The following is a 24,845-nucleotide window of genomic DNA, read 5'->3' as shown; positions in this document are numbered from 1 at the left end:
TGCTTTTTTTTTCAGAGGAAGCCAAAGCAGTCCATCTTGCATTATTACTATAGTCACAGTATTCATGATTCCACTTCCACTATTGAGCATCAATGCTGCAATCAAATACAAAAGGAGAATTCCAGCATTGCTTCATGTGCATACACTTGACACATTACTCCCTAAGCATATTAAAGGAAGAAGTCATCATAGCCAGACCTGTCACTGTAATCTGGGTTTACTTTGTATTTGGGATGGTGGTAGCATTGTTGAAACAGCAGACAGGCCTGGTTTAAGTCAAATGAAAAAAAGATTTTTTTACCCAATCTTTCACCACTCCCCTCATGTGATGTTTAATCCAATTCACTTGGGCCAGAACTAACCTCACATGCCTCCAGCATGGTCCAGCCTTTGTTTAAGCATGCTCAGTTGGTATGCTTGCCCCTCCACACGGATATTTGCCCTTTTACACAACATTGTTGAGCACATATCCCATGTTCTCATAATGTAAGTGTTGCACCACTTCAGATGCATGTTGTAAGCATGAATGAGCCACTGCCTTGGCACATTTATTTCCAAACTCATTATACTGAAGGTTTAACTAGCTAGAATTAAAGAATACTATGTTATTTGGAGACATTATAAAATGAATACAAGCAACAAAATCACAACTTGCACCAGGCTTCTGCATTACATTTTATTTTGTGTTCTACCAGGTTTGACTCTACAGTACTTTTCATTGCTTTGTGTTATTGAGAGAAATGTATTCATTTACAGCACAAAATAATTGCATTGTTTTAACTCTGCATTAGATTACCTCACTATTTGAATGCCTATTTGTTGTTATCCACGGCTTGCGTCAGGTCTCTTTAGAGTTCAAAATAAATGCATGCAGTGCAACACCACAGAGACAGGGCAGGGAGCAACCTCCACTAAAAACCAGAAATCAGGGTCATTAAATCAACTTTTAAAAACTATACCCATTATTGTTTGTTAGCTAAAACAGCAGGGTGCTCCTAGTTAAGTTTAAACAGTTTCTGGAGCCTTAAGATGTCAATTGAAATATTCTTGCAGCATAATATGATCTCAAAGTCTCGGTTGGGGTTTTATGAAAACCAGACCAGAGTGTAGTAATCATTATAACCACAGAAATGGAGACCATTGTTTTATAACTCATATTTTTTTCTTTTTGCTACACACAGGCCTTTATTGACTTAACTATTTTATCCCCTTGACAAAATCTACATCGTATTGTGAGTTTTTAAACAGCATAAATAAGTTACATTTTGCTCTCCACTAGAATTTAATTAAAAAAGAAATGTTTTTTTTTTTATTGAATCTGTATTTCCTAGAAACGTATTTTTGTTTATCTGAATTGTGATCTGTCTGGAAAGATTTCTGTGTGACTGTGCTTGCACCCGTGCCGATTTATATATGCACATTTGCTCGTGTGAATGTCTGAGTCACTCCTTCACGGAATTCATTCGCTGACAGTCGGCATATTATTTACCCCATTAGAGACACAGCTTGTATTATCTAAGACCTGGACCTTATTAAGCTTGTTATTTGTGTTCACTGCCATAGAAATTTCACCCATTCACTCTGTTTAACATTGTGACCGTGGCTTCCATGAAAAGCACTTGAGCATGTTGCCTTAACCAATCCATGAATGGGAGGTTTGAATACAGTAGACAAGACAATGTTGACTCAACACTGGGTTGTAATAGGTTCAAGATATTTTTGGTTTGTTGTCCAGGGACTATACTCATTTACTGCTGAGATATGTCATGGTTTATAGAGTAGACTATAGTTGCTTACTCATTATTCACCATCTAAATTGTCAAAAACTAAATTTTTTCTCTACGAGAAATATGAGTTATTTTAAAAACATACTAGCCACAGTTTAGGTTACATAAACACACAGTTGATAATTTTACTATGAAATGTTTTATCTTTCAAATGTTAAGTAAAATTGTAATTTACAACAATAAATTGATATTTTTTGTATGTTTAGAAATGGAATTAAAGTATGATATGTAGATAATATATTGTTTCACTCTGTATGAGAAAACATGTCTTAATATCCTTTGTGTTGCCTTTTCTTTTGTCTGCTGACAGATTGCAGCTTCCTATGGAAGCATTGTGTGTGTCTTTGAGCCTGTTCAGCACCCACGTCAAAAAGATACATCGTTGACTGTGAGTAGCCTACATTATCTTCCAATCACAGTCTGCTCATGCATACATTTATATCATCCTCAATAACAAGACCTTTCTCCTTCAGGCGATCCTTCTCTTGCTATTTAAAATAGATCAGAATATTTTTTTCTCTAAAACCTTCAGAAAGTCACCAGGGAAGAACAAATATTTGAAACACAAATGCACATCATGTTTACTGTTTATTCCTGTTCTATAGTCAGTGCAGAAATCCTAGGTTTGTTATGTCAAGAATAGGTATTTGTAATGGAAAGATTTCACACAAACTGCACAAAAGCCATTACATTTTCCATTGCAGAAGTTCCCTGGTATTACGGTTGTCCATGTGTCGCATGTGGCTCACATTAAAGCAGCTTCACTGTTGGTTCTTGTTATGTAGTTGTAAGCGTCTGTGAAGATTCTCAGTAATCCAGGTCATGGTTATTCAGGAAGAGTTGAATAGAGGGCAACTGGACTTGGTTGTAGATACATGAAGACATATCACCTCTCATCCAAAAGGCCTCTTCAGCTCTGACTGACTGGTGGGGAGTCTCAGGTTTTTAACCTCTGTGCGGTCATTATCAAAAACGTTTTGACTGCGTACCAGAGATAATCTCTGTCCTTACTAACAGAACTGAAAACGCATATCACATGATGATTCACATACACTGGGCATATATGTGCTGATGTAAACATGAAGCAGATTACCTACTTAAAAAGTAAGTGTTGGTCTGTATCTGTGGGCTTCCTGTGAGGAGGCTCCTGTCTTCTTCAGTGTGTACAGCACAGTCCAAAAAAGCCAAGCTGCACCTGAGACTCCCCACTAGTCAGTCAGAACTAAAGAAGCCTCTTGGATGAGAGATGAAACATCTTCAAGTAACTACAGCCAAGTCCAACTCCCTTCTATTGAACTCTTGGATAACCATGACCTGGATGACTGAAAATCTTCACAGACACTTACAACTGCATATCAGGATCCGACAGTAAAGCTAAGTAAAAATGCTCTCATGTGAGCCATGTGTGATTATGTGTGATTCTTGGATACTGATAGAAGGAAATTATTGTTTTCGGAACTGTATTTTTATCGTACTGTATTTTTACCGTATTCGTATTTTTAACATTGATGTTTTGCTTTAAATGTAGTGTTTATTCTTTCTGTACAGAAGTTGAACTGCCAATGGCAGAAGACTGGTCAGTTTGTGCTACAGTCTATGGTGCGGAACCTGGCCTGGCACCCAACAGGTACATATTACTCTCCTAATGTTACACAAACATACCAATATAACTGTTATGTTGAGTTGGTACATTATTCATTGACTTTATGAATCTCTTGAAGTAAGTGCCTTCATGTTTCTTTTTTTCTTTTTTTTTATTTATATGATACAAGACATTGGTGGTGTCTATCTTCAAAGAGTGAATGTGTTTTTGTGTATCCAGGCAGCACTCTCTTAACAGGCTCTAGTAGCCTCCAGTTGTGGTCTAATTTTGATGGAGTAAAAGATGAAGCCGAAGAACGGGGAAAGCAGGCAGAAATGTCCATAAGAGACTCTCATTCTGCCTGGAGGTGCATCTGGCAGAGCAAGTAAGAGCTGAGAAGTCCAAAATCTGCACATGAGCTAACTTGGAATATTTCATTTCATTTTAATTCCAACTTGTTTTAGTCTGACTTAAACATTACTTGACATTACATACTATATAGTTTATATGAAGTACTAAGTATTGAAATGCTGTAATTAATTTTTTTTTGGAAGGACGGCCTCCCCAGTCAGTTTAATGAAGTTCTCGCCTGATGGGGAATTCTTTGCTACTGCTGGACAGGTAAGTGGTGTTTACCAGGAGTCGCTAAACCTGTACAGGTTTTGATGCAAACTAGCTTGTGCAAGTAAGGTTAGCAGTCTTTATTTACAGTGACAAGGCCAAACATTGTAAACTCAGGTGTAATTGTAAAGTAACTTAACAGCACTTCCTTCCTTTGGTGTCTTTTTTAGGTCTACAACATAATGGCTTTAACTTGTAATAGCACATCCTACAACACAACATCAATCAACTATTTGTCTCTGCTCTTCAGGATGACTGCCTAGTAAAGGTCTGGTACAGCACCAGTAAGTGGAAGTCAGGTGTTTCCAGACTCTTCACACCTCCAGAACCCAGTGTCAGTGTCCAGGGAGAGCTGGCCTTCTCCTTTGTCTACCTGGCCCATCCCCGTTCTGTTACCGGCTTTTCTTGGAGAAAGACCAGCATGTACATGCCACGGTATGGACACTGTCAAGGCACCATTTCACTGCCCTCTTCCTGCAGCCAATAAGAAAAGCAAAGTTAACAAACATTAGTTACCTCCCAGGATTTGACCATAGCCTGAGGAGGGTTGCCCAATAATGGACAAAACAACACTCAGTTGTCAAAACGTGTTCTTTAGGTGTGTTTTACTGGGTAGACAGGCTCGCGCTACACTAAAGCTGCCTTGCTTTAATACAGCATTGCTAATCTTATGTAACCTTTCAATTGTTCTCTGACTGAATGTGACACAGTCCACAGCAGATTTAACATGCAAAAATATTACTTTGGAAAAATATTGTTACTCTACCTATCAGCTCAGAGAATTAACATAGACAGAAAAACAGTGTTATGTTCAGGCAGAATTCTCACTAAGCTTATTTGCTGCTGAAAAATACGCTTAAGGAAGCGCTGAAGTTGTGATTCGAGTTTGACTGCTGTGTTGGTGGTGTGTCAATAATCAGCTGCCATAATAAAACAACACTGTCTTCTACCCAGCCTCTGGCAACATGTTTTACTTTCCTTTTGCCTTTTTGTTGTATTCTGTAATCATGGCCTACATTAAGGATGAGATTAGATTCAGTCACTTTATCACCAATGTCATTAATACTTTTGTTAACTTATCTCTCTGCAGGTATTTTTCCACTGGCCTGCTGTTGAATAGTTCTATCAGCATTAGATGATTAGCATGATTACTGACGTGCAGCCTCCAGCGGACTTCACCCTAACCTGTTTGCCATTATCCTTCCTTTTTCCCTTCCCTTTTCCTCCCTCTCTCCTAAAAGAGGTGCAGTGTGTAATGTTCTGCTCACCTGCTGTAAGGACAGCGTGTGTCGGCTCTGGGCAGAGACACTGTTGCCGGGTGACTGCCTCCTGTCTGGTCTCCATAACAACCATGTTCCTGGCCCACACAGCGACACACTCAGATGTGCTGGTCCTACCAGGAAGCACACCTGCAATGGGAAGACCCAAGGAAAAACAGCACAGGAAGTAAGCAACTCTAATGTAATTTTTACTAAAGATAAATGCACTCGGATGCCATTTTATTCAGGTACAACTAGCTCAACTGAACGTACTCTAACACGACACTCTTGCAGTAAATTCTATCTTTGTGACGGTAGAAAACAGTTTTTGTTCTGTTCGACGTCATGGTCATTTTCTTGCTACGTTATACTGTGAAGTGTTTCCAGTATGTAGTCAACTGTTTAAATGGGACAGACAAAATTTGAGAAAAAGTCAACTCAATATAACAGTATAATTCAACAGCAACTAACTAATAATTCAACTGCCAACACCTCTCTAAAACAGTTTTAACACAATCTGATAATGATCAACTTCGTGGAGGCAGAATTTAATGCTGGGCTGCTTTAGATAGGTATACATAATAAACCGGCAAGTTTATACCTGACTAAATATAATAATAACTAGATACTTTTATCCAAGAAGAGAGCGGGGACTCAATATTTAGAACACAGCTTAGCACACAGTTTGATGTTTGGACACTTGTCAGCTTAAAACACTATGACAGAACATTTTAATGTTGGCAAAAGCTAAACCACTGAGGCGAAATAATTGCTTGCTAGAGCTAACACAACTTGTTTCTGTCAAAATCAAAAGCATCATTTGTAAAGCTATATCGCAGTGAGAATATCCTCTATTTTGGTTATAAAATGCAAAAAGAAATGCCACAATTTTCTTTATAGTGGGGAATAAATGGGACAAACGACCCTGAAATAAAAGCCTGAATACGATACTTTCACCGCTGCTGATGTATGTCATTAGGCAACTGCAGAGATGAGGGGGAGAAAGAGCAAAGGGAGACTGAGAAAGGAGATAGAAATACAACTGAGGCTTAGTGGAGTTAAAAGAGAAAATGAATTGGCTATCACACAGGAAGATGCTTTTTGAAGCTTTGTAGAGGGCTTAACACAAGAGATCAGTGGAGAATATTCGCCCCCTTTCTATAATTTGTGCAGCACCTCAAAATTGTAACTTTGACTTTTGATGGTTGTTTTTCTGTTTCATTTAGCTGCTGCACACTCACCTTTAACGGTGCCAATGTCTTCTTCTGCTTTAAGTGACCTAGGTTGTTGCTGACAGTCTAACTACTGTAGGCCCCAAACATAATACTTATATCCATTTTAATGTGGACATTTAAATGGTTATGGGTCTCACTGGCACTTACAGAGCCCAGGGCACACAAGATTACAGGAAAAATAGGTATGCAAATTTCTCTACTGTGCCTTGAGGAAAGTCTGTAAGTGTACATGTGTTGAATTATTCATTTAAAAAAGTAGACTGCTGGATGATCCAGGCAGTAGTCTGAGGTAATTCTCTCCCTCTCAAACTGAAGGGATGGACAATACTGAGAGAGTCCTATCTCAAACTGCCTCAGGGTGTGATGAACAGCACAAGATTTCTTGCAAAACAATTGACATTAATTAAGCCCAAAGTTTCTTGATAAGGATACTGTTTGCCAAACTCTGAAGGACTCAGTGATGTTAGCATTCAGTGATTCCACTTCAATCTCATTTTTTTCTACTTGTCTATGAAACCATTTAGAAGTATGCGTTGTCTGCTTTGTAAACATCAGTATGGCGTCTGCATTCTTAAATAGTGAGTTTACACACATTTCTTATCAATATTTGAGGAAGGACTTCTTTTCAGGTGTGATGAGGACATAAATCTCAATAGTACTCACAGACACTGCAGCCTTAGAGCCCTATTATATTACTCATTATACACCAGAGAAGCTGCATAAAATCAGTGAAATTTAAAGCCATTTTTCTATTAGAAAAATCTACATGGACCCCAAGATGCTCGGTCTTTCAAATTCATGGCTGTCATTCACATGAGACTTTATTTATAGGGTAATATCAAGTCTTGAACTGTAGTTATTTACATATTACTGGAAAGCAACCAAAAAAGCAAATTACATAAACTAAGCCAGTACCAAATTTAGTTAATTTTGTTTCCCTTAAAAGACCTTTGTCTTTCTATCATTCACTATTCCAAACTGCCTATTAATCTCTGGCGCTTTTTTTTTAGACAAATTGGGTTGTAAACTTAAATGGCGTTAAATTCCCATCCCTAGGTGAAACTCCAAAGCAGAGTAGCTGAATTCAGCCTGGGAGGAGAACTATGGTGTCTCACTTTGCTCCTTCACCCTAGAAAACTCTTAACACATACTTTTGTAAGCATATGAAAAAAGCATATTGATAAACTCATGGCAGTGATCATTCATAAAATCGACCCATTTTTGGTCTAAATGTGGGTTTGGCATAAGAAACACATTGATTGTTAATTAATAGCTTTGATGATTAATCTTTTCCTCACAGATGAATTTTCAAGAATTGTGGCATTCCTCCTTATATCGAGATGTGCCCCAGCCCTCCCTGACAGGCGGCCTGCCTCACCATCAGAGCCGACACTATAACCACAAGAGGAGCAACAGCAACACGCCCCATGCTAATGCTCTCTGCCACTTCCACATTGCTGCCAGCATCAACCCAGCCACAGGTTCGACTCAAACACATCACTTTCAGTCTCTTCTAGTTGTTGGTAGTTGATAAACAAATGCTCTAAATTTGGGTGAAGTATTAAAAGCCACAAGATGGCATGGCGTACTTCTTAAAGAGTAGAAACGGCAGCCACAGTATTGCAACATATTAGTCATCCCTAAACCATACAGGCTGTATAGTGTTAGCTCTGCTTGAATATAATCAGCTCTCAGCCAGAGGGATTTATCTCTGTATGTACAGCTTTTTTATAATAAGTTACAAAAAAAGCTGTAAATTTTGTACATTGCCTGAGGTTGTTTATTTAACATTGTAGTGAGCTTTTGTGCTCAATGAAAACTGCTCACGGTAAATGTAAGGCATTTTCATTTTGTTCCTTTATGTGTTTTTGTGGGGCAGCTTAATTTGACCTGAATCAGGACATAATCTCCTTCAGCCTTGAGGCAGAGAATTCTGCTAGGATTATATTTCTATGCTTGAATTATGTTTTAGCATTAAAACCATACTAATATTTATGAAAGTTAATTAGCTCCAGCATGTCTGTACATCCTCCATGCCCCTAATAATGTAAATCTCTGTTCTACTTCTCTAAACGTTGTAATGTCTTTATGACTTTGTCACATATTGTCTGCATCACAGATATTCCTCTACTGCCCTCCATCTCTTCTCTGAGTGGTGTGGATGATGAGGAACCTGGAGGTCCTTTTACTGTCCACTGGCTCAACAACAAAGAGCTTCATTTCACTTTAGCTATGGAAGTCTTCCTACAGCAGCTCCGAGGCAGCCTGGAGCAACAGAACGAATGCTCCCATGAAGGTACAGAAAAATATTTAGTCAGACTTCTACATATTCCATTCTGCTTTGTCTTCCATACTGATTTTCAGAATTTACACTTGGACACCATGATTTTCATTCTATTCCAGAGCCGGAAGATGAGGATAACTTCGATGAAGAGGGCAATAGTAGGCCAGGTGACCCCCAAGGACCCGAGGCTGTGGAGCTTCCTCTGGCAGCCGTGGAGCACCAGGTGGACGTGCTGGTAGAGGAGTGGAATAAAGGGGCAGACATGTTGTTCAGTATTCATCCCATGGACGGCTCTCTGTTAGTCTGGCATGTGGACTGGTTAGATGAATACCAGCCAGGAATGTTCAGACAAGCTCAGGTACATTCACTTATATTTATGTTACAATGGAATATTATTAATCAGCTAATACATTTATGTTGATTTTTTTTTATCAACAAACATAATCCCTCACCTTTTTAATGTTGTCTACAAATATTAATAACCCCTTTTTCTTTTTCCTAATTTGTGTTGTCTCACTTCAAAGATTGGTAAAGAAATACAGAGACACATAAGAGTTATGATGGAAAACAACAGTAAAGCAAATATTAATTATATTTGATTGTATGATTTAATTTTCACTCTAAACTAAGTAGACTTTGCTTTGGTCAGTCTTTCAAGCGACTTGTTTGTATTCACATTTTTGAGAAGTGTTTCTTGGGGAAAGCATTGATTTATCATATCAGTAAGGTTTTGAATCATTTTGACAGTCGTGATGGTCTAGCTCCTATTCTAATGGCTTCTCATCTAGCCATTCAGACAATTATATTCTAATTATGTGTGACTTCATATCAAATTGAAAAGTCCCCTGCTGCATTTTTATTAGCAGGGAAATAATGAGAATCTTATGACACGGCAGTTAGTCAGTCGGGGGAGGGCAGCTAAAAGAATCCCAAGTTTCATTGACATTCAGGTTGATTAAGCCCGCCTGCTTTAATTAGATGATACAGACTGGATCCTGCTATTATTATTAGCATAAGTATTGTTGAACATTGTTCTTTTTTATACATACGTGATGGGGCATGTGAAGAGGGCTCTATCCTTCAAGTCTCCATCACTGTCTTTGTGACTTAGTTAATTTCAGAAAGTCAGTTGTCACTCAGTCTAGAATGCAGAATAGAAGGAGCTAACCCTTTTGTAAAATGGGTTCATGATCTTCAGTGCCATTTGTGTCATTACCACATTCACATGGGACCTTCTGCTGTTTCATAATATAGTCTTCTTTCAAGCTAAAAGAGAATTGAGTTTTTGCTTCCTTTTTATCATCAACTCAGAGCTGAAAGTTTTAGTTGTTTTGGATTTTATTGCTTTGATGTCTCTCTTTCTTCCTCAGGTGTCGTTTGTGTCCCGTATCCCTGTAGCGTTCCCTACAGGTGATGCAATCTCCCTGAGCCACAGTGTTGTCATGTATGCCTGCAACAAGAACGTGGATCTGGCTATCCAACATGGCAGACAACGACCGCTTGGGAGCACATTGCCTCAAACAAAATCTGCTCTAATAAGCTACGTAGGTCAAGGAAAACCTGCACCCAGCAGTAGTCTTCGACTAAGTATTTTCACCCCGAACGTCCTTATGATCTCCAAACATGCTGACGGTTCCCTGAACCAGTGGGCAGTCAGTTTCGCAGAGGACTCTGCTTTTTCCACTGTGCTCAGTGTCTCTCACAAGTCACGGTACTGTGGCCACCGCTTCCACCTCAATGACCTGGCCTGTCACTCATTACTCCCTCTCCTCCTCACCACCTCACACCACAACGCCTTGAGGACGCCAGAGGTAGACAGCATCCTGGCTCCTCCAGAGGCCTGCTCCACAGGTTTCTCTCATTCAACATCTCTGCCCCGTGGGTCACGGTCCAGCCGAGTGTCCCTTGGTGTGGTTTCCCAAGATCCCAATGCGATCTACAGTGAGCTGATTTTATGGAGAGTGGACCCTGTTGGCCCACTGTCTTTATCAGGCGGGGTCTCCGAGCTAGCCAGGATCAATTCTCTCCATGCATCGGCATTTGCTAATGTGGCCTGGCTGCCTACACTCATTCCCAGCAGCTGTTTAGGTGAGAAAATATTTTTAGTAAACTACTTTATTCTCTCTCTGTTTTAATAGGCAGATATTTTACTAAGCACAGCTTCATTTTTATAATTTCTTTTGTTTACCAAACAGTTATTTTGGTTCAGTATTATGAAGGAAATACAATTATCTTTTTCTGAATAACTAACTTTGCTTTGGGACTTGAAGTCCCCATAAAAATCATTTTTAGAACAGTTTTTGAGTCTATTTTACCCTCATGCATACTCTCTTGTATATAAATAAACAATTCCTGTGAAAACAACTAATTTAAACGCCATAAAATCCATGAAGGTTTAAATTTTCAAACAGTGGCACACTAATAAAAATGTTGCAAGAGTGTAGATAGTCCATAGAACTTTACAACTGTCTTTGATATGAGTCTTTGATATTTGCTTGTTTGTTAAAGGTGCTGTACCTCAGTATTCTATATAATTTTGTCTTTTGTTTTTATGTTTATTTAGAAAAACAAGCCTAATAGCAGACGCCACTCCTTTTGTTGCTTTCTTTCCCTCTTTAGGTGTATACTGTAATTCCCCCAGCGCCTGCTTCGTGGCAAGTGACGGCCACTCACTCAGGCTGTATCAGGCTGTCATCGAAGCTAAGAAACTCCTGAGTGAGCTGTCTAACCCGGAGATATCAGTAAGTCCTCAAACAGGATTCTCAAACTCCATCAAACTCTGCAGGTTAAATTCAGCAATGTTGCTTATGCAAACCAACAACAGCACATCCATGTTTCTCCTGGGCGCTTACAGATGTGGTAAGGTAATAAGGTGTTGTCAATTTGCTGTCTTGCCACTTGCCACTAATATCAGCCTTGGATGACTTGGCAGAAAGATTACATAGAAGCACAATTGGATAACATCAAACTCAGATGAATTGCATGGTAGTGATCCTTCTAAGCCCATACAGAGTTGAATCCAGCAAGAAGTTAATGCCTTTGCCATATTAACTGCAGGCTTAAACTATGTAATACTAATCTGAAATTTTAATGTCTTTTTCACTTCAGAAATATGTTGGGGAGGTGTTCAACATCATCAGTCAGCAATCCACAGCAAAACCTGGGTGTATTATAGAGCTGGATACCATTACTGACTTTGTAAGTATCAATGAAGCCCAAGGGAACTGGAGTGTATTCAAACGAATTTCCCTTGCTCTTGCTCTCTCATTGAGGACACTTTATCCAAGACTGTAAACGTCTTGGATAAGAAAGATTTAACAGAAACTTTTCCCCTGAAATGAAAGTTATAACTGGAATATGTTTAAAAGCCATTGTTAAAATCTGGAGCATTTGTATATGAAACATTCTGCAGTAGACTCTGTGAAAGGTCATCATAAAAAAAAAAAAACTAAGAACGGGTGCAGAGCAAACCTTCTCTCTTCCCCTCAGGCAGCTTGTGCGTGAGGCGCGTAACATCGTCACAACTGAAAATGTCTGTGTCAGTGTGTCTGCGTATTTGCACCGCAGTAGATGAAACATGTGGTTCAGTGTCTGCATCTGATGTAGTTTGATAATAGCTGCTGCTGTTCTCTACAGCAGGGGAAGGAGACCCAACTCCTGCATGTTTTTGAAGAGGATCTGATCCTTGGGAGTGAGAGAACAGAGAGCACACAGGACACTCCTGATTCTTCCCCCGCTGGTATTGATATAATTCATTTTTCTAACTCAGTGCTATAAAATGTATATATTTTCAAATATAATTCAATATCAAACATTTGCACCACCTTTTAAACACGGTTCATTAATCTTCTCTGTGTATCTGTGTGTTTCTCTGCAGCCTCTGGTGATCCGACTTTCTCGGCACGTTTTTTTCTGGTGGTGGTTGAATTAACCCCGACAGGCCGCTCACTCCTCCACATGTGGCATCTCCATCTTGCTGCTCGACCCGTCACCATGGGTGGGTACTTTGAACAAAAGACTTAAAATGCACAGAATGCAGGAACATTTATGATTAACAGTTGCTTCAGGAAAAGACCTTTTTACCTATCTTCTTATTAATCCCTAACCAAATAGATGAATGGCAGCTTAGAGGAGAATTTTACTCCTGAGAAAGTCACAATAACTGCAAGCCTCCTGACAAAATAATGATGTCAGTTAGAGAGCAATAACTGTGCTGTAAAATATGTATGTATTGACCATGGAAAAATATGAACTGTTTTTGATCGCACTAAGAACTCATGAACAGTGTTTGGAGAATATTGTGTACAATGAATTTACTGGTATGGAAGTAGATCTACTGAAAAATATATTCATAGATCTAAAATTCAAATAATGATCGTAATTATGTGTTTGTCACAAAGTAATAAATAATGTGCAAAGGTTTTTAGAAATTCTGTCTTCAGCTTTTCTAAGCAATATTTCCCTCTTCCTGTTGTGTCCCCACAGAGGAAACCATGACAGAGAAGGATGCCACCACAGCTTCTCCTATAAACAGCTCTCAGTTTAACTATGACACGTTCACTTCTCCAGTAATTCAGAAGAGTAAAACCTGCACCTCCAATCTGCAGAGTGCCTGTCGCCTCAGCCTCACAACACACAGACTATACAGCCAAGAGATGGCTCTGCCAGAAGGGGTAGAAGCCATCAGTGTTACACCCTCAGCAGGTGAGGGTCAATGAGGACACACACTCGCATACAAATGACATAAGTTCACAAACTCTCTCTGACATCACAGCTTGGAGGTAAAACACACAGAGCCTGGGCACAACACAAGTCATGGTCAGTATACATGCATACATGCATGTATACTGACCATATTAGCAGCAGTGTTAATATTAATTACAGTAGTAATAATTATTACATTTCTCTTTGCACCTTAATTGTTTAGTAATAATGGAATTAAAACAGGTCCTCAGTGTAGGTTTGCCAGTCTAATTGTAGGGTACAGATAAAGAAATTCAGCAGCTACTTCAACATTTACAGATACCAGTGTAGACTAAGGTGCAAGTTTCTATCCTCTCTAAAGAACTGGTGCTTCAGTTAGCAAATGATTGAAATCGCTGATTCAAATAACCCTTTCAAGGAAATAGGGTTCAGAAAATTCTTTATTGACTAAAAAGCTACTTCTGTTATCATAGGAATGGAAAATGGAAACTGACAACGGTGGATATTTTTTCAACAATCTTCATTATCAGGCTGGAAAAGGTTTTTGAAATTGGACTCAAAATGAATAATTTCGAACAGTGTAATTTTACAAAGCACGCAAAACTTCTGGAAAACAAAGCTCGAAAATCAAATGAATTCAAATAAATTCACAGAAAAGATATAGAAGTTTAGAATTATGAGAAAACCCTTGCCTAATAATATCCTAAAAGTGTATTGTCAACTCTGCTCCTAGGTCACCTGAGTGCGTCATGTTCTCTGCCAGCTGGCCGGGTGCCTTACCTCCTTGCTACTTCCTGTTCTGATGGAAAAGTACGCTTCTGGAGGTGTAAGGTTGTGACGACAGAGCCCTTTAGTATGGACACCTTGTTGTACCAGTGGGAGGAGTGGCCACTCTTGGTGGAGGAGAGGCTTCCCAACAGCAGTGCAGTAAGTGTGCAAGGTCGCCCCATAGAGGTCAGTTGCTGTCACACTGGACGGATTGCAGTTGCCTACAGGCAGACGCCAAACACACCTCTGAACTCAACACCTCATCTGAACCCTCACGGACTGTTAACTTCTCCTCCTACCCTCGCATCCTCCCCCTACAACACCCACCTGACCCCAACCCTTACTGTACAGCGCAGCCCAAATCTCACTGCAAGCCCCAACCTAGCAACCATTAGAGGACCATTGGTCCACATTGGCATTTTCCAGTGTGAGTCCACCGGTGGTTCACAGTGGATTCTAGAGCAGACCATAGTCCTGGACAGCACAGATCCGACGGCTAACAGTGGTATGAACAGTAGCACAAATGGAAATGCAAGTATTCCAAGTAACGTGGACTTCTCTTTACCTAACGAGAACTGTCTTGGTTCCACTAGTAAGAGCCTAGTTCATTTGGACTGGGTGTCCCAAGAGGATGGGTCTCATGTTCTGACTGTTGGTATAGGGACAAAGATTTATATGTACGGCCGTCTCTCTGGGAAGCCTCCAGAACTGGGTCTGTCATCTGAGGCCAATAGAGACCAGATCTTGTCTCGCCTGGTCTTGCTTCGATCAGTTGATCTGGTCTCTTCTGTTGAAGGCTCATTACCCATCCCAGTCTCCCTCTCTTGGGTACGAGATGGCATTTTGGTGGTAGGGATGGACTGTGAGATGCACGTCTACTCCCAGTGGCAACCTCCAACTCCACCCAAACCCAATGCTGCCATCACCCAAGACACAGACATCAGCAGCAGTGTCTCCTCCATAATCTCAGCTGTCAGACAGAGCCAGGAGGAGGGACCCAGTCCTGGGGCTCCAATGTCTTCACTAGCCCCTCCCAAAAAGGCCCTGACAAGGTCGATGATGAGCCTGGCTCAGAAACTCAGTGGGAAGAGAACAGCTTATGACCTCCCTGTAGAGATGGAAGATTCTGGGCTTTTTGAAGCAGCTCACCAGCTCTTTCCCACTCTGCCCCAATACCATCCTGTACAGTTACTGGAGCTCATGGATCTAGGGAAGGTAAGTTAAAGAAATATTTAACTGTTTTTTCTTTTGATTATTTTTTCCCTTTATTTAAGAACCTTCTCAAGTTGATATGATAGTCAGTTAATATAATTTACTTTCTTAAGGTTTGAAGCTGTAGTAAATCAAACCAATACATCTCAAAAGAAAGAAATTGGCATAAATTTGAGATTTTTTGTGGTTGATTTACAAAGCACTTATGTTTAAAACGTGCAACATTTGTCTATCCTAAGGTTCACCGTGCCAAGGCTATCCTCTCCCACCTGGTGAAATGCATTGCTGGAGAAATTGTAGCACTTAAAGACAGCTCCAACAATCCAGAGAAACGTCTGCGTTCTCGAACCATCAGCGCTGGAGGCAGCACAGCCAGGGATCCAAAGATGTTCAGCAAAGGGGTGGAGAACTCCACCCCTGACTACACAGAGATAAGCTCCATCCCTCCCCTGCCTCTGTATGCCCTTCTGGCAGCTGATGAGGATACATCACCAAAACCTGGTGGGTATACAACATTTGGTTTTAGAATAGCAAATAGCATTTTTCGTATGGCGGTGGCTGACTGGTGGGGGGCGTGCTCCCAATGGCCAGTCCTACTATGACAGACTAGTCCATTGTGCTGGGACCGGATCTACAAGATTTTACTCATGTCAAATAGCAATATGTGGCGGTCAATGTTGATACTGTGATTGAGCACCACAAATAAATCAGAATATGCAAAACTCTGCTAAAACAGACAAGTAAAGTACAGAAAATGAAACCATATTCGCAAGATATGGAACTGGAAAATGACAAGTACAATAAATAAAGGATGTTCACAGTAATTTGAAAAGTCAATAAATAAAACAAGTCACAGAAATTTCCTATAGCCTCTATAACATAAAAAACATTCATTCATTCATAATTTCAAATTAAGTAATTTTCTTAAGACACATTAGTATAAAAATGTATTGTACTTACAAGAAATGTACCCTGCACTGTGGCTGCCTAAACCCGATGTGAAATTAATTAAATTAATTAAAAAAAGAGAGACCCAATGAAGAGGGACCCAAGCACAGCCAGACCTGACCCCAAATAGATGCAAGGAAAATTAACCCGATTTAAATTTGATTGACCTGAATAGACCCTAACAAAGAGAAAGCAAACATCGTCAGCAGCATGATGATCCATTAATTAATTCAATCAATTAAAAAGCAGCTGCAGTGGAAAAGAGCAGCAGTATAATAATGACAATGTCTTAATAACGAATAGAAAGCCATAGTAATTAAGATAATTTATTTATATGCTTCAAAGACAAATTTATGTTGCTAAGATTAGACTGGGTAGACTTGCATCCCGGATCAGGTCTCAGTTCCTCTGAAACGAGGAGACCCGTCAATACCTCTACTAGAGATGCTTTGAGATGGTAAACTAATATGCTAACATTAAAAGAATGCACTTGTGGATAACAACTAAATATAATGAGGTAGTGTTTAGATTAATTTCCTACAGGCTTTAATTGAAAGGGGTGAAAATTCAAGATTGTAAGTATTGTATATATTATTACTTTTAAGCAGATGGCTGCCGCACACAACAAAAATAGAGAAACAGTATCTACAGTGGGAAAGTAACTACCATTTTTAGCCACCCTGCCTCAAGGTTTGAGAGACTCAGAATAATACCCTTCTCTTTGGTCTTCTACTTTTTCCTTCCGAATTTTTTCCTCATTGTGTCTCTCGGGATACAACGTGAGAAGAATGAAAGCAGAAACATGTATACAGTAAAAGAAAGAAAAAGATCTTGCTCTTTGGTATTTTAATTTGATCTGCTGTCTGAACAGCAGGAGGGTATTTTTCCGCAGGTCTCTTCTGAATTACATGTCTTAAGTAATTTAGCTCTGCTTTATGCTTCCTTACAGATAAAGTGGGCAGTGTGAGCGGAGATAGTGGGCATGGTTCCAGTCACACAGATGCTTATGATGAGCTCTTTCATACACCAAGCATAGTGGACCTTGACCCTCTGGACAACGATCAGGAGCAAACAAGTAACAAGGTCAGTTTCTGTCGGCTTGTTTGGCTTGGTTAAAGACACTTTATAAAAATGAGAGTGGACAGCAACATTTTGGGCTCATGGTATTCCAGTGTGTGCCTTAGACATGCATCATGCATAATTGTGCATGTCAAGGTTCATTATATATATATCATTATACATATATATATAGGTGCCTTAAAAGATAGACCAGTATGTCCTTAGCTAATGCATCAAAGATCTAGCCTGGTGTTGGCTGAGTCTCCAGATATTGTCAAAAGGTTGAGGCATTAGGAAAAGTTTGCATATATAATTATTCTTGTGAATAGTTAATGTGCACAAAACAATATTACGGATGTTTAATTGAGAGTTTGAGTCCAGTCATGACCCACTATCTCTTCTAACATTATTTCCTGCCTCTCTCTTTTATGTGATGTCTTATAAATCCTCTGTCTCTGAAGGTTATTGACCTATCCCAGTACAGTCCTACGTACTTTGGTCCAGAACATGCCCAGGTCCTGTCCAGCCACCTCCTTCACTCCAGTTTGCCGGGATTAACTAGTATGGAGCAGATGTCTCTCATGGCGTTGGCCGACACCATCGCTACCACAAGCACAGACCTGAAGGACAGTCAGGGGAAGAGCAAAGGTACAAAGGAAATAAAAACATAAAATGAGGGCCCTTCAGATGGATAGAAACGCAGTAGATATGTTCTCCATCCTGCAACATAATGTAATAAAAATTTTTTAAACAGCATCAGTAAGCTGTCTCTCGTTTATTTACCAGGTGGAGAGACACTGGATGAGTGTGGTCTGAAGTTCTTGCTGGCTGTCAGACTGCATACCTTCCTCTCTACCTCCCTGCCTCCAGCACACAGAGCACAGCTGCTACGACAAGGTACAGTGAGAAAGGGGTTTTCAAACAGTCATCATTGGGGTCATTCCATAGCTGATGCAAATTAGCAGGGGAGGACTCTACTATTCAATACACTGTACAGGACCCTATTCACATCAATAAAAATATATATTTTTTCTAATCTAATAAGACCAGAATTCACAGATAAGTATTTATTAGTAAGTCAAATACCCCTGTAAAATAGTACACTTAAAATGTTTTGGCCTTGTATGATCTTGCAAGACTTAATGTAAGCTCAAAGCTTGCTGCTTAAAGAGATGTCCACCTGCACTCCTTCAAGTATAGCTTCAGTGCTCATGTAGATATTAGAGGAGTTACTCTATAAAGACTCCTAAAGCTAGACAGAGAGCAGGTTACTGATGGCCTCAATTGAAAGTTTTTGACAGTAAAAGTTTCAGCAAGAGAAGCGAGCAAGCCATAGTCTGTTTATCATCCTTAACTATTGCAATAAAGTTGCCATTGAGCAAGGCACATAATCTATGGCTCCTCAGAGGGTGGTAGTACAGCTCTGTAGCTGTAAGCTCACTGCTTAAAAGTGAACTGACTGTGCTCCTGTATTTACTGACTCAGGTTATCAGGTTTTTGTTAGATGTATATCTGCAGTTGATATTCTCCCCATGAAATACTGAACATTCCTCATTTTCCACATGTCCTTTTCTTCTCTACAGGACTGTCAACATGTCATTATGCCTGGGCCTTCCACTCTGAAGCCGAGGAGGAGCTGCTGAACATGCTCCCTGCCCTACAGAAGGGAGAGCCCACCTGGCCTGAGCTCCGCTCCATGGGCGTGGGCTGGTGGCTGCGGAGCACCAACAAGCTACGAAGGTGCATTGAGAAGGTGAGGCAGTTAATGTCATTAGTACTTTTGCTCAAATCTTAAATAGTGAGCCAGTTCCAGTTTTGTTGAAATAGATTGTCTAATTTGAAGTAATTTTGCAGGTTGTTCAGTCAGTAGCCAATCAGAGTAAAAGAGGACGTATATATGAAATGGGAAGGACAGTGCCTCTGTGGAGTTCAGTTTAACATTAAGTTTGCATTCATGCTAGCTATTGTAGCCTTATTTTAATCATCAAATGCATTTTTGAAATGGTTTAACATCTGGTGTTTTTCCACATATTTGAAACTACAATTGAAAGTCTATCCACAGGAAATGAATCGATACTATTTTGATAAGTGGTTTTAGTCGTTTTTCAAGTGACAATGCTAAAACATCTACTTTTCTTTCATTTCTACACATTGAGGCTTTGAAGGTTGGCCATTAGTGTGTTAGCCCTATGCACTTCATATTGATTGCTTCATTTATGAAGTGCTGTCAGGTAGTTGAAAGTGGGATTTTGCTGAGGTTGCTATAAAATACAGCATACTACTCCCTGAAATGACCCATAAAGCTACAACTTGTTCTGTGAATAAGACTGTATACTGTAGACTGAGGAGGCCTGAGCTGAATGTTTTTTTTTTCCTCTATTTTGTCAGGTTGCCAAGGCTTCTTTTCAGAGAAGCAATGATCCTCTGGATGCAGCTATATTTTACCTTGCACTGAAAAAGAAGGCTGTGGTCTGGGGATTGTACAGGTAAGCAGAACTGACATGATTTTGCATATGAAATACAAGTGCACACACATGCACATACAGCTCAACATTTGCCACTGCACTTAAAGATTATGTCAGATCACTGAAGATTTATGACAGCAGTTTTGTTGTTTTGAATAACGTCATTCTCTCCAGGTCTCAGAAGAATGCCAAAATGACTGAGTTTTTCCGCAACAACTTCAGCGAGGACCGGTGGAGGAAAGCAGCACTGAAAAATGCCTTTTCTCTGTTGGGAAAACAGCGGTTCCAGCATTCTGCAGCCTTCTTCCTTCTTGCTGGCTCCCTTAAGGATGCTGTTGAGGCAAGTGGAAAATAGACTTGACACATTGTTTGCGAGAAGCACTTGTTCCTTCAGCTGCAATTACCACTTGCTAACCTGCTAAACCTAAGTGAAAGACCTTGCTTTCGGTATAAAATGATTCAGGTACCAAGTCCTGCTAATTTTTATTTATAAAGTTCATTGTCAAGGGCAGTGATTGATACAGTAAAAAGCAGAGAAACCAAATTCACAAAAAGAGACCATGTCACCAGTATTTCTGGTCTCTGCACCGGCAACAGCCATGGCTGGAAGCATTATGTTTTCAGGTTGAACGTACGTACGAATGTCCATACACACATACACACGTCCGTCTGTCCCATTCCCCTGAATGTTATATATCTCAGGAACGCATTGAGAGAATTACTTCAAATTTGGTACAAACGTTCACTTAACCTCAAGGATAAACTGATCAGATTTTGGTGATCAAAGGTCAAGGTCACTTTGACCTCACATCCGTCCCATTCCTGTGAGCATGATATCAAGAATGTCAGGAGGTAATTCCATTACATCTGGCAGAAATGTCCACTTGGACTCAAGGATGAACTGATTAGAATTTTGTGGTTAAAGGTCAAAGGTCAAGGTCACTGTGGCCACTATCTAAGGCTGTAACTCAGGAACAGAAGGAGAGGTTGTTACCATATTTCCTGCAACTGGACTGGGTGGTGGAGGCATTCAATCGCAGATAATTTTACTTTACATCAAGATCCATACATTATTTTCTGAGAAACTGACAATAATGTTGAAAAATGGCCTATCTCGCAATGTTAAGGAAAATTCCTTAATCTACCCCTTAAACTGGATCCATACCAACATTTTATGGGTTCTTCCCTGGCCGATGTCGTATTCCTCCACCAAGTTTGGTGCAAATTGGTTCAGTACTTTTTGCTTAATCCTGCATAGCTGAAAACATAACGTCTTTGGCAGAGGTAATAATGCAAATATAGGTAGTAGATAGAATGTAGGCATGCCTGATGTATCATGTTCACAAGAACATGAGGCCACTGTGACCTTGACCTTTTGACCTCGACCAAAATCTAGGCAGTTCATCTTTGACTCAAACTGAATGTTTGTACAAAATCTGAAGAAATTCCTTTAAGGCTGTCTTGAGATATCACATTCAAGAGGCCAAAAGCATGTGTTTTATGAGGTTGCAGGGATCTTGACCTTTGACCACCATAATCAGTTCTTCCTTGAGTCCAAATGAACATTTGTAGCAAACTTGAAGAAATTCCCTCAAGGCATTACTGAGATATCTCGTTCATGATAATGGGATGGTAAAACATGACGCCTCTCGCCACAGCTGTCGCCAGTGCGGAGGCATAAAAATCTGACATATTTATGGTGTCAAATTAATCACTTATGTTTTAGAACTACTTCCTTTTTCCTTTTATTGTTCATTGTAAAAGCCAGACAGACATTAGAAGAATGGTTTGGCTTTGGTATATGCGCTCAAATAAGTGCCCTTCTAGTTAGTTAATGTGTTTATGCATGATTTTTAGAATGGCTGTTGTGTTAACCAACAAAAACATAAATCTCTCCATCGTTTTGCTCACATATTAAGAGGGTTGCTTCAGATCATTTTGTTTACTTAACCTTTTATTCATCAAGGTTATTTCTGTTTAGAAAGTCCCTGAAGCAATGAGTCACATTATTTTATCTGTGTGAGTAACTGGAGCTTCTCTAAGCATTTTATGGAAATGAGTGTCACCCAGGCAATGGGCTATCATTGACTTTGTTTTTTAGTCTCTCTGGCTGGGAGGTAGTGTCATTGAAATTCACCTCACACCTTACCAGTTGCAAGCAACTAGAACAACTTCAACTATATCCACCAACTCTTTGCTGTGAGCACAGGGTTTCATTTTTTTATTTTTTGTTCTTTCCTTTAAACAAGAAAAGCGGTAACTTCAGAAGATCATTATGTCCTACTGCACTAGTGTGTATCCACAATATGCATTATTTGTCTGCATATATCTTGTCTCACGCCATTCAGCCCTGTGCCAATAACTCAAAAATCTTTTTATAATTACCAACTGACTGTGCTTTATTTCCTTCTCCTCCAGGTGTGTTTAGAGAAAATGCAGGACCTACAGCTGGCTCTGGTGATCTCCAGATTGTATGAGTCTGAGTTTGAGACAGCATCCACCTACAAAAAAATCCTCCAGAGACGTGTTCTGGGACAAGACAAACAGGTGCATAGAGGCTGTTTATGTCACAGCGTCCACAAGCTATTGTTTTTACTGTGGAAAATGCATCATTTCATACTCAGCATGGTTGATTCCAGCATTTGATAATTAATACACTGCAGAAACCAAAAAAGAGTTATTGTAATTCTCTGTACATTTCAGATTCCAGCCCACCAGGACCCTTTCCTGCGGAGCATGGCTCACTGGGTCCTGGAGGACTACAGCAGAGCCTTGGACACTCTACTTGAGCAGCCTGCTAATAGCAACAGTTCGGGATCCTCTGAGAGCAAATGTGATTCTGGTAGGTCTGCAGTGCTTTTTTTTTTTAATTTACCTCAATGCAAAGGTGAAACAAAAATAGTACAGTTTGGTACTGTGTACCACCGAAATGATTATTTTTACACTTAATTGATGACACTATTTAATGATTTCAGTACAAGCTAGATTTATTTAGCCAGAAACTATGTAAAATTGAGTCAGTTTGACTTCCTAGTGATATATTCTGCACTCTTTTAAGCTTTAAAAATATCTCAATACCCTGTTCACTTTATGGACATCGCAGGCCTGTCGAATACAGCATTGCAAGTAAAAACGGGGGTGGACTATAAGTGCTGCAGACTGTAATATGACACTGAGGTCAAATCCTCTGCTTTTACAAAATGTCTCAGCTTTGCAACTATTTTTGGTCTTTTAAGTATGTGAAATAGCACAAGTAATTGCACCCTACAGGGCACAGAAGACCACTTAATTGAAGAAAATATACAAGGCTTGCCTTAAGAATAGATGAAGTACTGAACTTAATATGAACCTTGTTTTCACTCAAGAGCCAAACCAGACCCAGATCATCCCATGTCTTTCATAAATGATTTTCTCGAAGCACTTCTAATATGCTTACAGAGAGAAAAAAAACACAGACCTATAGAAAGGTGAAAATATTTCTTCTCCTTTATGGATATTGTGCTGTCCTGGCTGGGTTTCAGTATGAGGTGTTTCGGTTTGACATTTTTCATACCTGGATAAAAAAGAGTGAACTTAAAGTCACAAAATTACCTTTTTGTCCATTTGGTCACTTTTCAAACTCCCACTCGCCTCCTCTACTCGCCTTTTAAGTGATCACAGAATGCAGTTTGGCTGTGTATCAGTGCTCACATACTGTAGCTCTATGCCTCAGAGGTTTGCAAAGAGGTTCAACAAAGATTCAGTCTGTCCAGCTGTGCATTTCTGTGTCTGATCTGCGCACGGTGGTCAAAGCACTAAAAGTGGCTGGTTTTTGCCAAAGGTAATTTCCATTTCTGTCTCTTTTTATCTATGACAGGTTCCTCTTCTGTGTCTCCTTGTAACCCTGAGGTTTTCAACTTTTACACCTACCTCCGTACCCACCCACTCCTCCTTCGTCGCCATTTCGGCTCTTCAGACAAGGCTAAAGTTGGCCTGACCGCTGAGGGTCGCAGGGCTGATTCCGTTAGCCTGGAGGAGAGAAGACTGTTTTTCACAGCTGCATATGCACACCTACACGCTGGCTGCCCCATGCTTGCACTTGAAGTCCTCTCCAAGATGCCCAAAGTCCACAAGCATTCCAAACTCCTGAACCAGGAGGATACAGGCATCACTGGTGAACTCAGTGTTGGGAGTAAGAATGGACAAGCATCAGACCCAGATTGGGCTCAGCCGGCTCTGAATGGCTACGAGTCAGATGGGAACAGCTTATCCAACAGTAAGTCAGATTCTGTGTTAAGTTTTGACTGGAGCCAGCCGTCAGTGACACTTCCAGATGAGCCCCTGGAGCTGAAGTGGGACAGTGACAAAGACGATGAAGAAGATTATGAGGATGAAGAAGAAACTAAGAATGGTAAGAGCGGTAGAACTGCAGACAGCAGCAGTGTGTTCCAGGACACGCAGGATGCCATGTCGCCGCTAATGGAGACGGTGACGGGAGAGGACAGTGAAGACGGCAATGACTTCATAGCGCCTTCTGATGACATCTTGGCAGCCCAGCTGAAGTTTACCGCCTGCTTGAAGATTCTGACCAATGAGCTGCGGACGCTGTCGACAGGGTATGAGCTCGATGGGGGGAAGCTACGTTACCAGCTCTACCAGTGGTTAGAAAGAGAGGTAATGACACACTCAAAAGTCAAACCCATAATAGTTTTTTAGTTTTAATATTGTTATATTATCCATCTGTGTGGTGAAGCATTATTCTGGCTGCACCCTTAGGTTCACTCAATAAAACTTTTATGACTTGCATAATTCCCACACATCTCTCCTGTCTTCATGTTCACTGTTTAAAGATTTTATCTCTGTGTGTCAGTGCATATAAACCTCATAATGGAAATAACCCCAGTGGTTTTCTCTTATGAAGCTGTTTGCCTTCTCCTGTGAA

General features: G+C 40.1%; 1 protein-coding gene across 2 annotated transcripts in view; it reads left to right on the top strand.

Moving 5' to 3' along the window:
- LOC130169953 (dmX-like protein 1) overlaps window positions 1-24,845 on the top strand; it is a 54,836-nt gene that overhangs the window by 6,125 nt on the left and 23,866 nt on the right. For both annotated transcript variants that reach the window (XM_056377014.1, XM_056377013.1), the window contains exons 4-29: window positions 2,098-2,175; window positions 3,336-3,414; window positions 3,610-3,754; window positions 3,924-3,990; window positions 4,241-4,425; window positions 5,232-5,436; window positions 7,785-7,965; window positions 8,604-8,780; window positions 8,888-9,126; window positions 10,139-10,856; window positions 11,388-11,509; window positions 11,877-11,966; window positions 12,405-12,507; window positions 12,646-12,765; window positions 13,254-13,472; window positions 14,206-15,455; window positions 15,692-15,953; window positions 17,350-17,483; window positions 17,921-18,107; window positions 18,246-18,356; window positions 19,043-19,212; window positions 19,848-19,945; window positions 20,099-20,264; window positions 22,343-22,471; window positions 22,628-22,766; window positions 23,781-24,577. In XM_056377014.1, coding sequence (XP_056232989.1) covers window positions 2,098-2,175; window positions 3,336-3,414; window positions 3,610-3,754; window positions 3,924-3,990; window positions 4,241-4,425; window positions 5,232-5,436; window positions 7,785-7,965; window positions 8,604-8,780; window positions 8,888-9,126; window positions 10,139-10,856; window positions 11,388-11,509; window positions 11,877-11,966; window positions 12,405-12,507; window positions 12,646-12,765; window positions 13,254-13,472; window positions 14,206-15,455; window positions 15,692-15,953; window positions 17,350-17,483; window positions 17,921-18,107; window positions 18,246-18,356; window positions 19,043-19,212; window positions 19,848-19,945; window positions 20,099-20,264; window positions 22,343-22,471; window positions 22,628-22,766; window positions 23,781-24,577 — 6,171 coding nt within the window. The remainder of the gene's footprint in view (window positions 1-2,097; window positions 2,176-3,335; window positions 3,415-3,609; window positions 3,755-3,923; window positions 3,991-4,240; window positions 4,426-5,231; window positions 5,437-7,784; window positions 7,966-8,603; window positions 8,781-8,887; window positions 9,127-10,138; window positions 10,857-11,387; window positions 11,510-11,876; window positions 11,967-12,404; window positions 12,508-12,645; window positions 12,766-13,253; window positions 13,473-14,205; window positions 15,456-15,691; window positions 15,954-17,349; window positions 17,484-17,920; window positions 18,108-18,245; window positions 18,357-19,042; window positions 19,213-19,847; window positions 19,946-20,098; window positions 20,265-22,342; window positions 22,472-22,627; window positions 22,767-23,780; window positions 24,578-24,845) is intronic.

This window comes from Seriola aureovittata, chromosome 5 (genome assembly GCF_021018895.1).
Source record: "Seriola aureovittata isolate HTS-2021-v1 ecotype China chromosome 5, ASM2101889v1, whole genome shotgun sequence".
In the NCBI taxonomy this organism is placed as follows: Eukaryota; Metazoa; Chordata; class Actinopteri; order Carangiformes; family Carangidae; genus Seriola; species Seriola aureovittata.
Note: the sequence above shows the minus strand (reverse complement) of the source record. Positions and strands in the feature narration are given on the sequence as shown.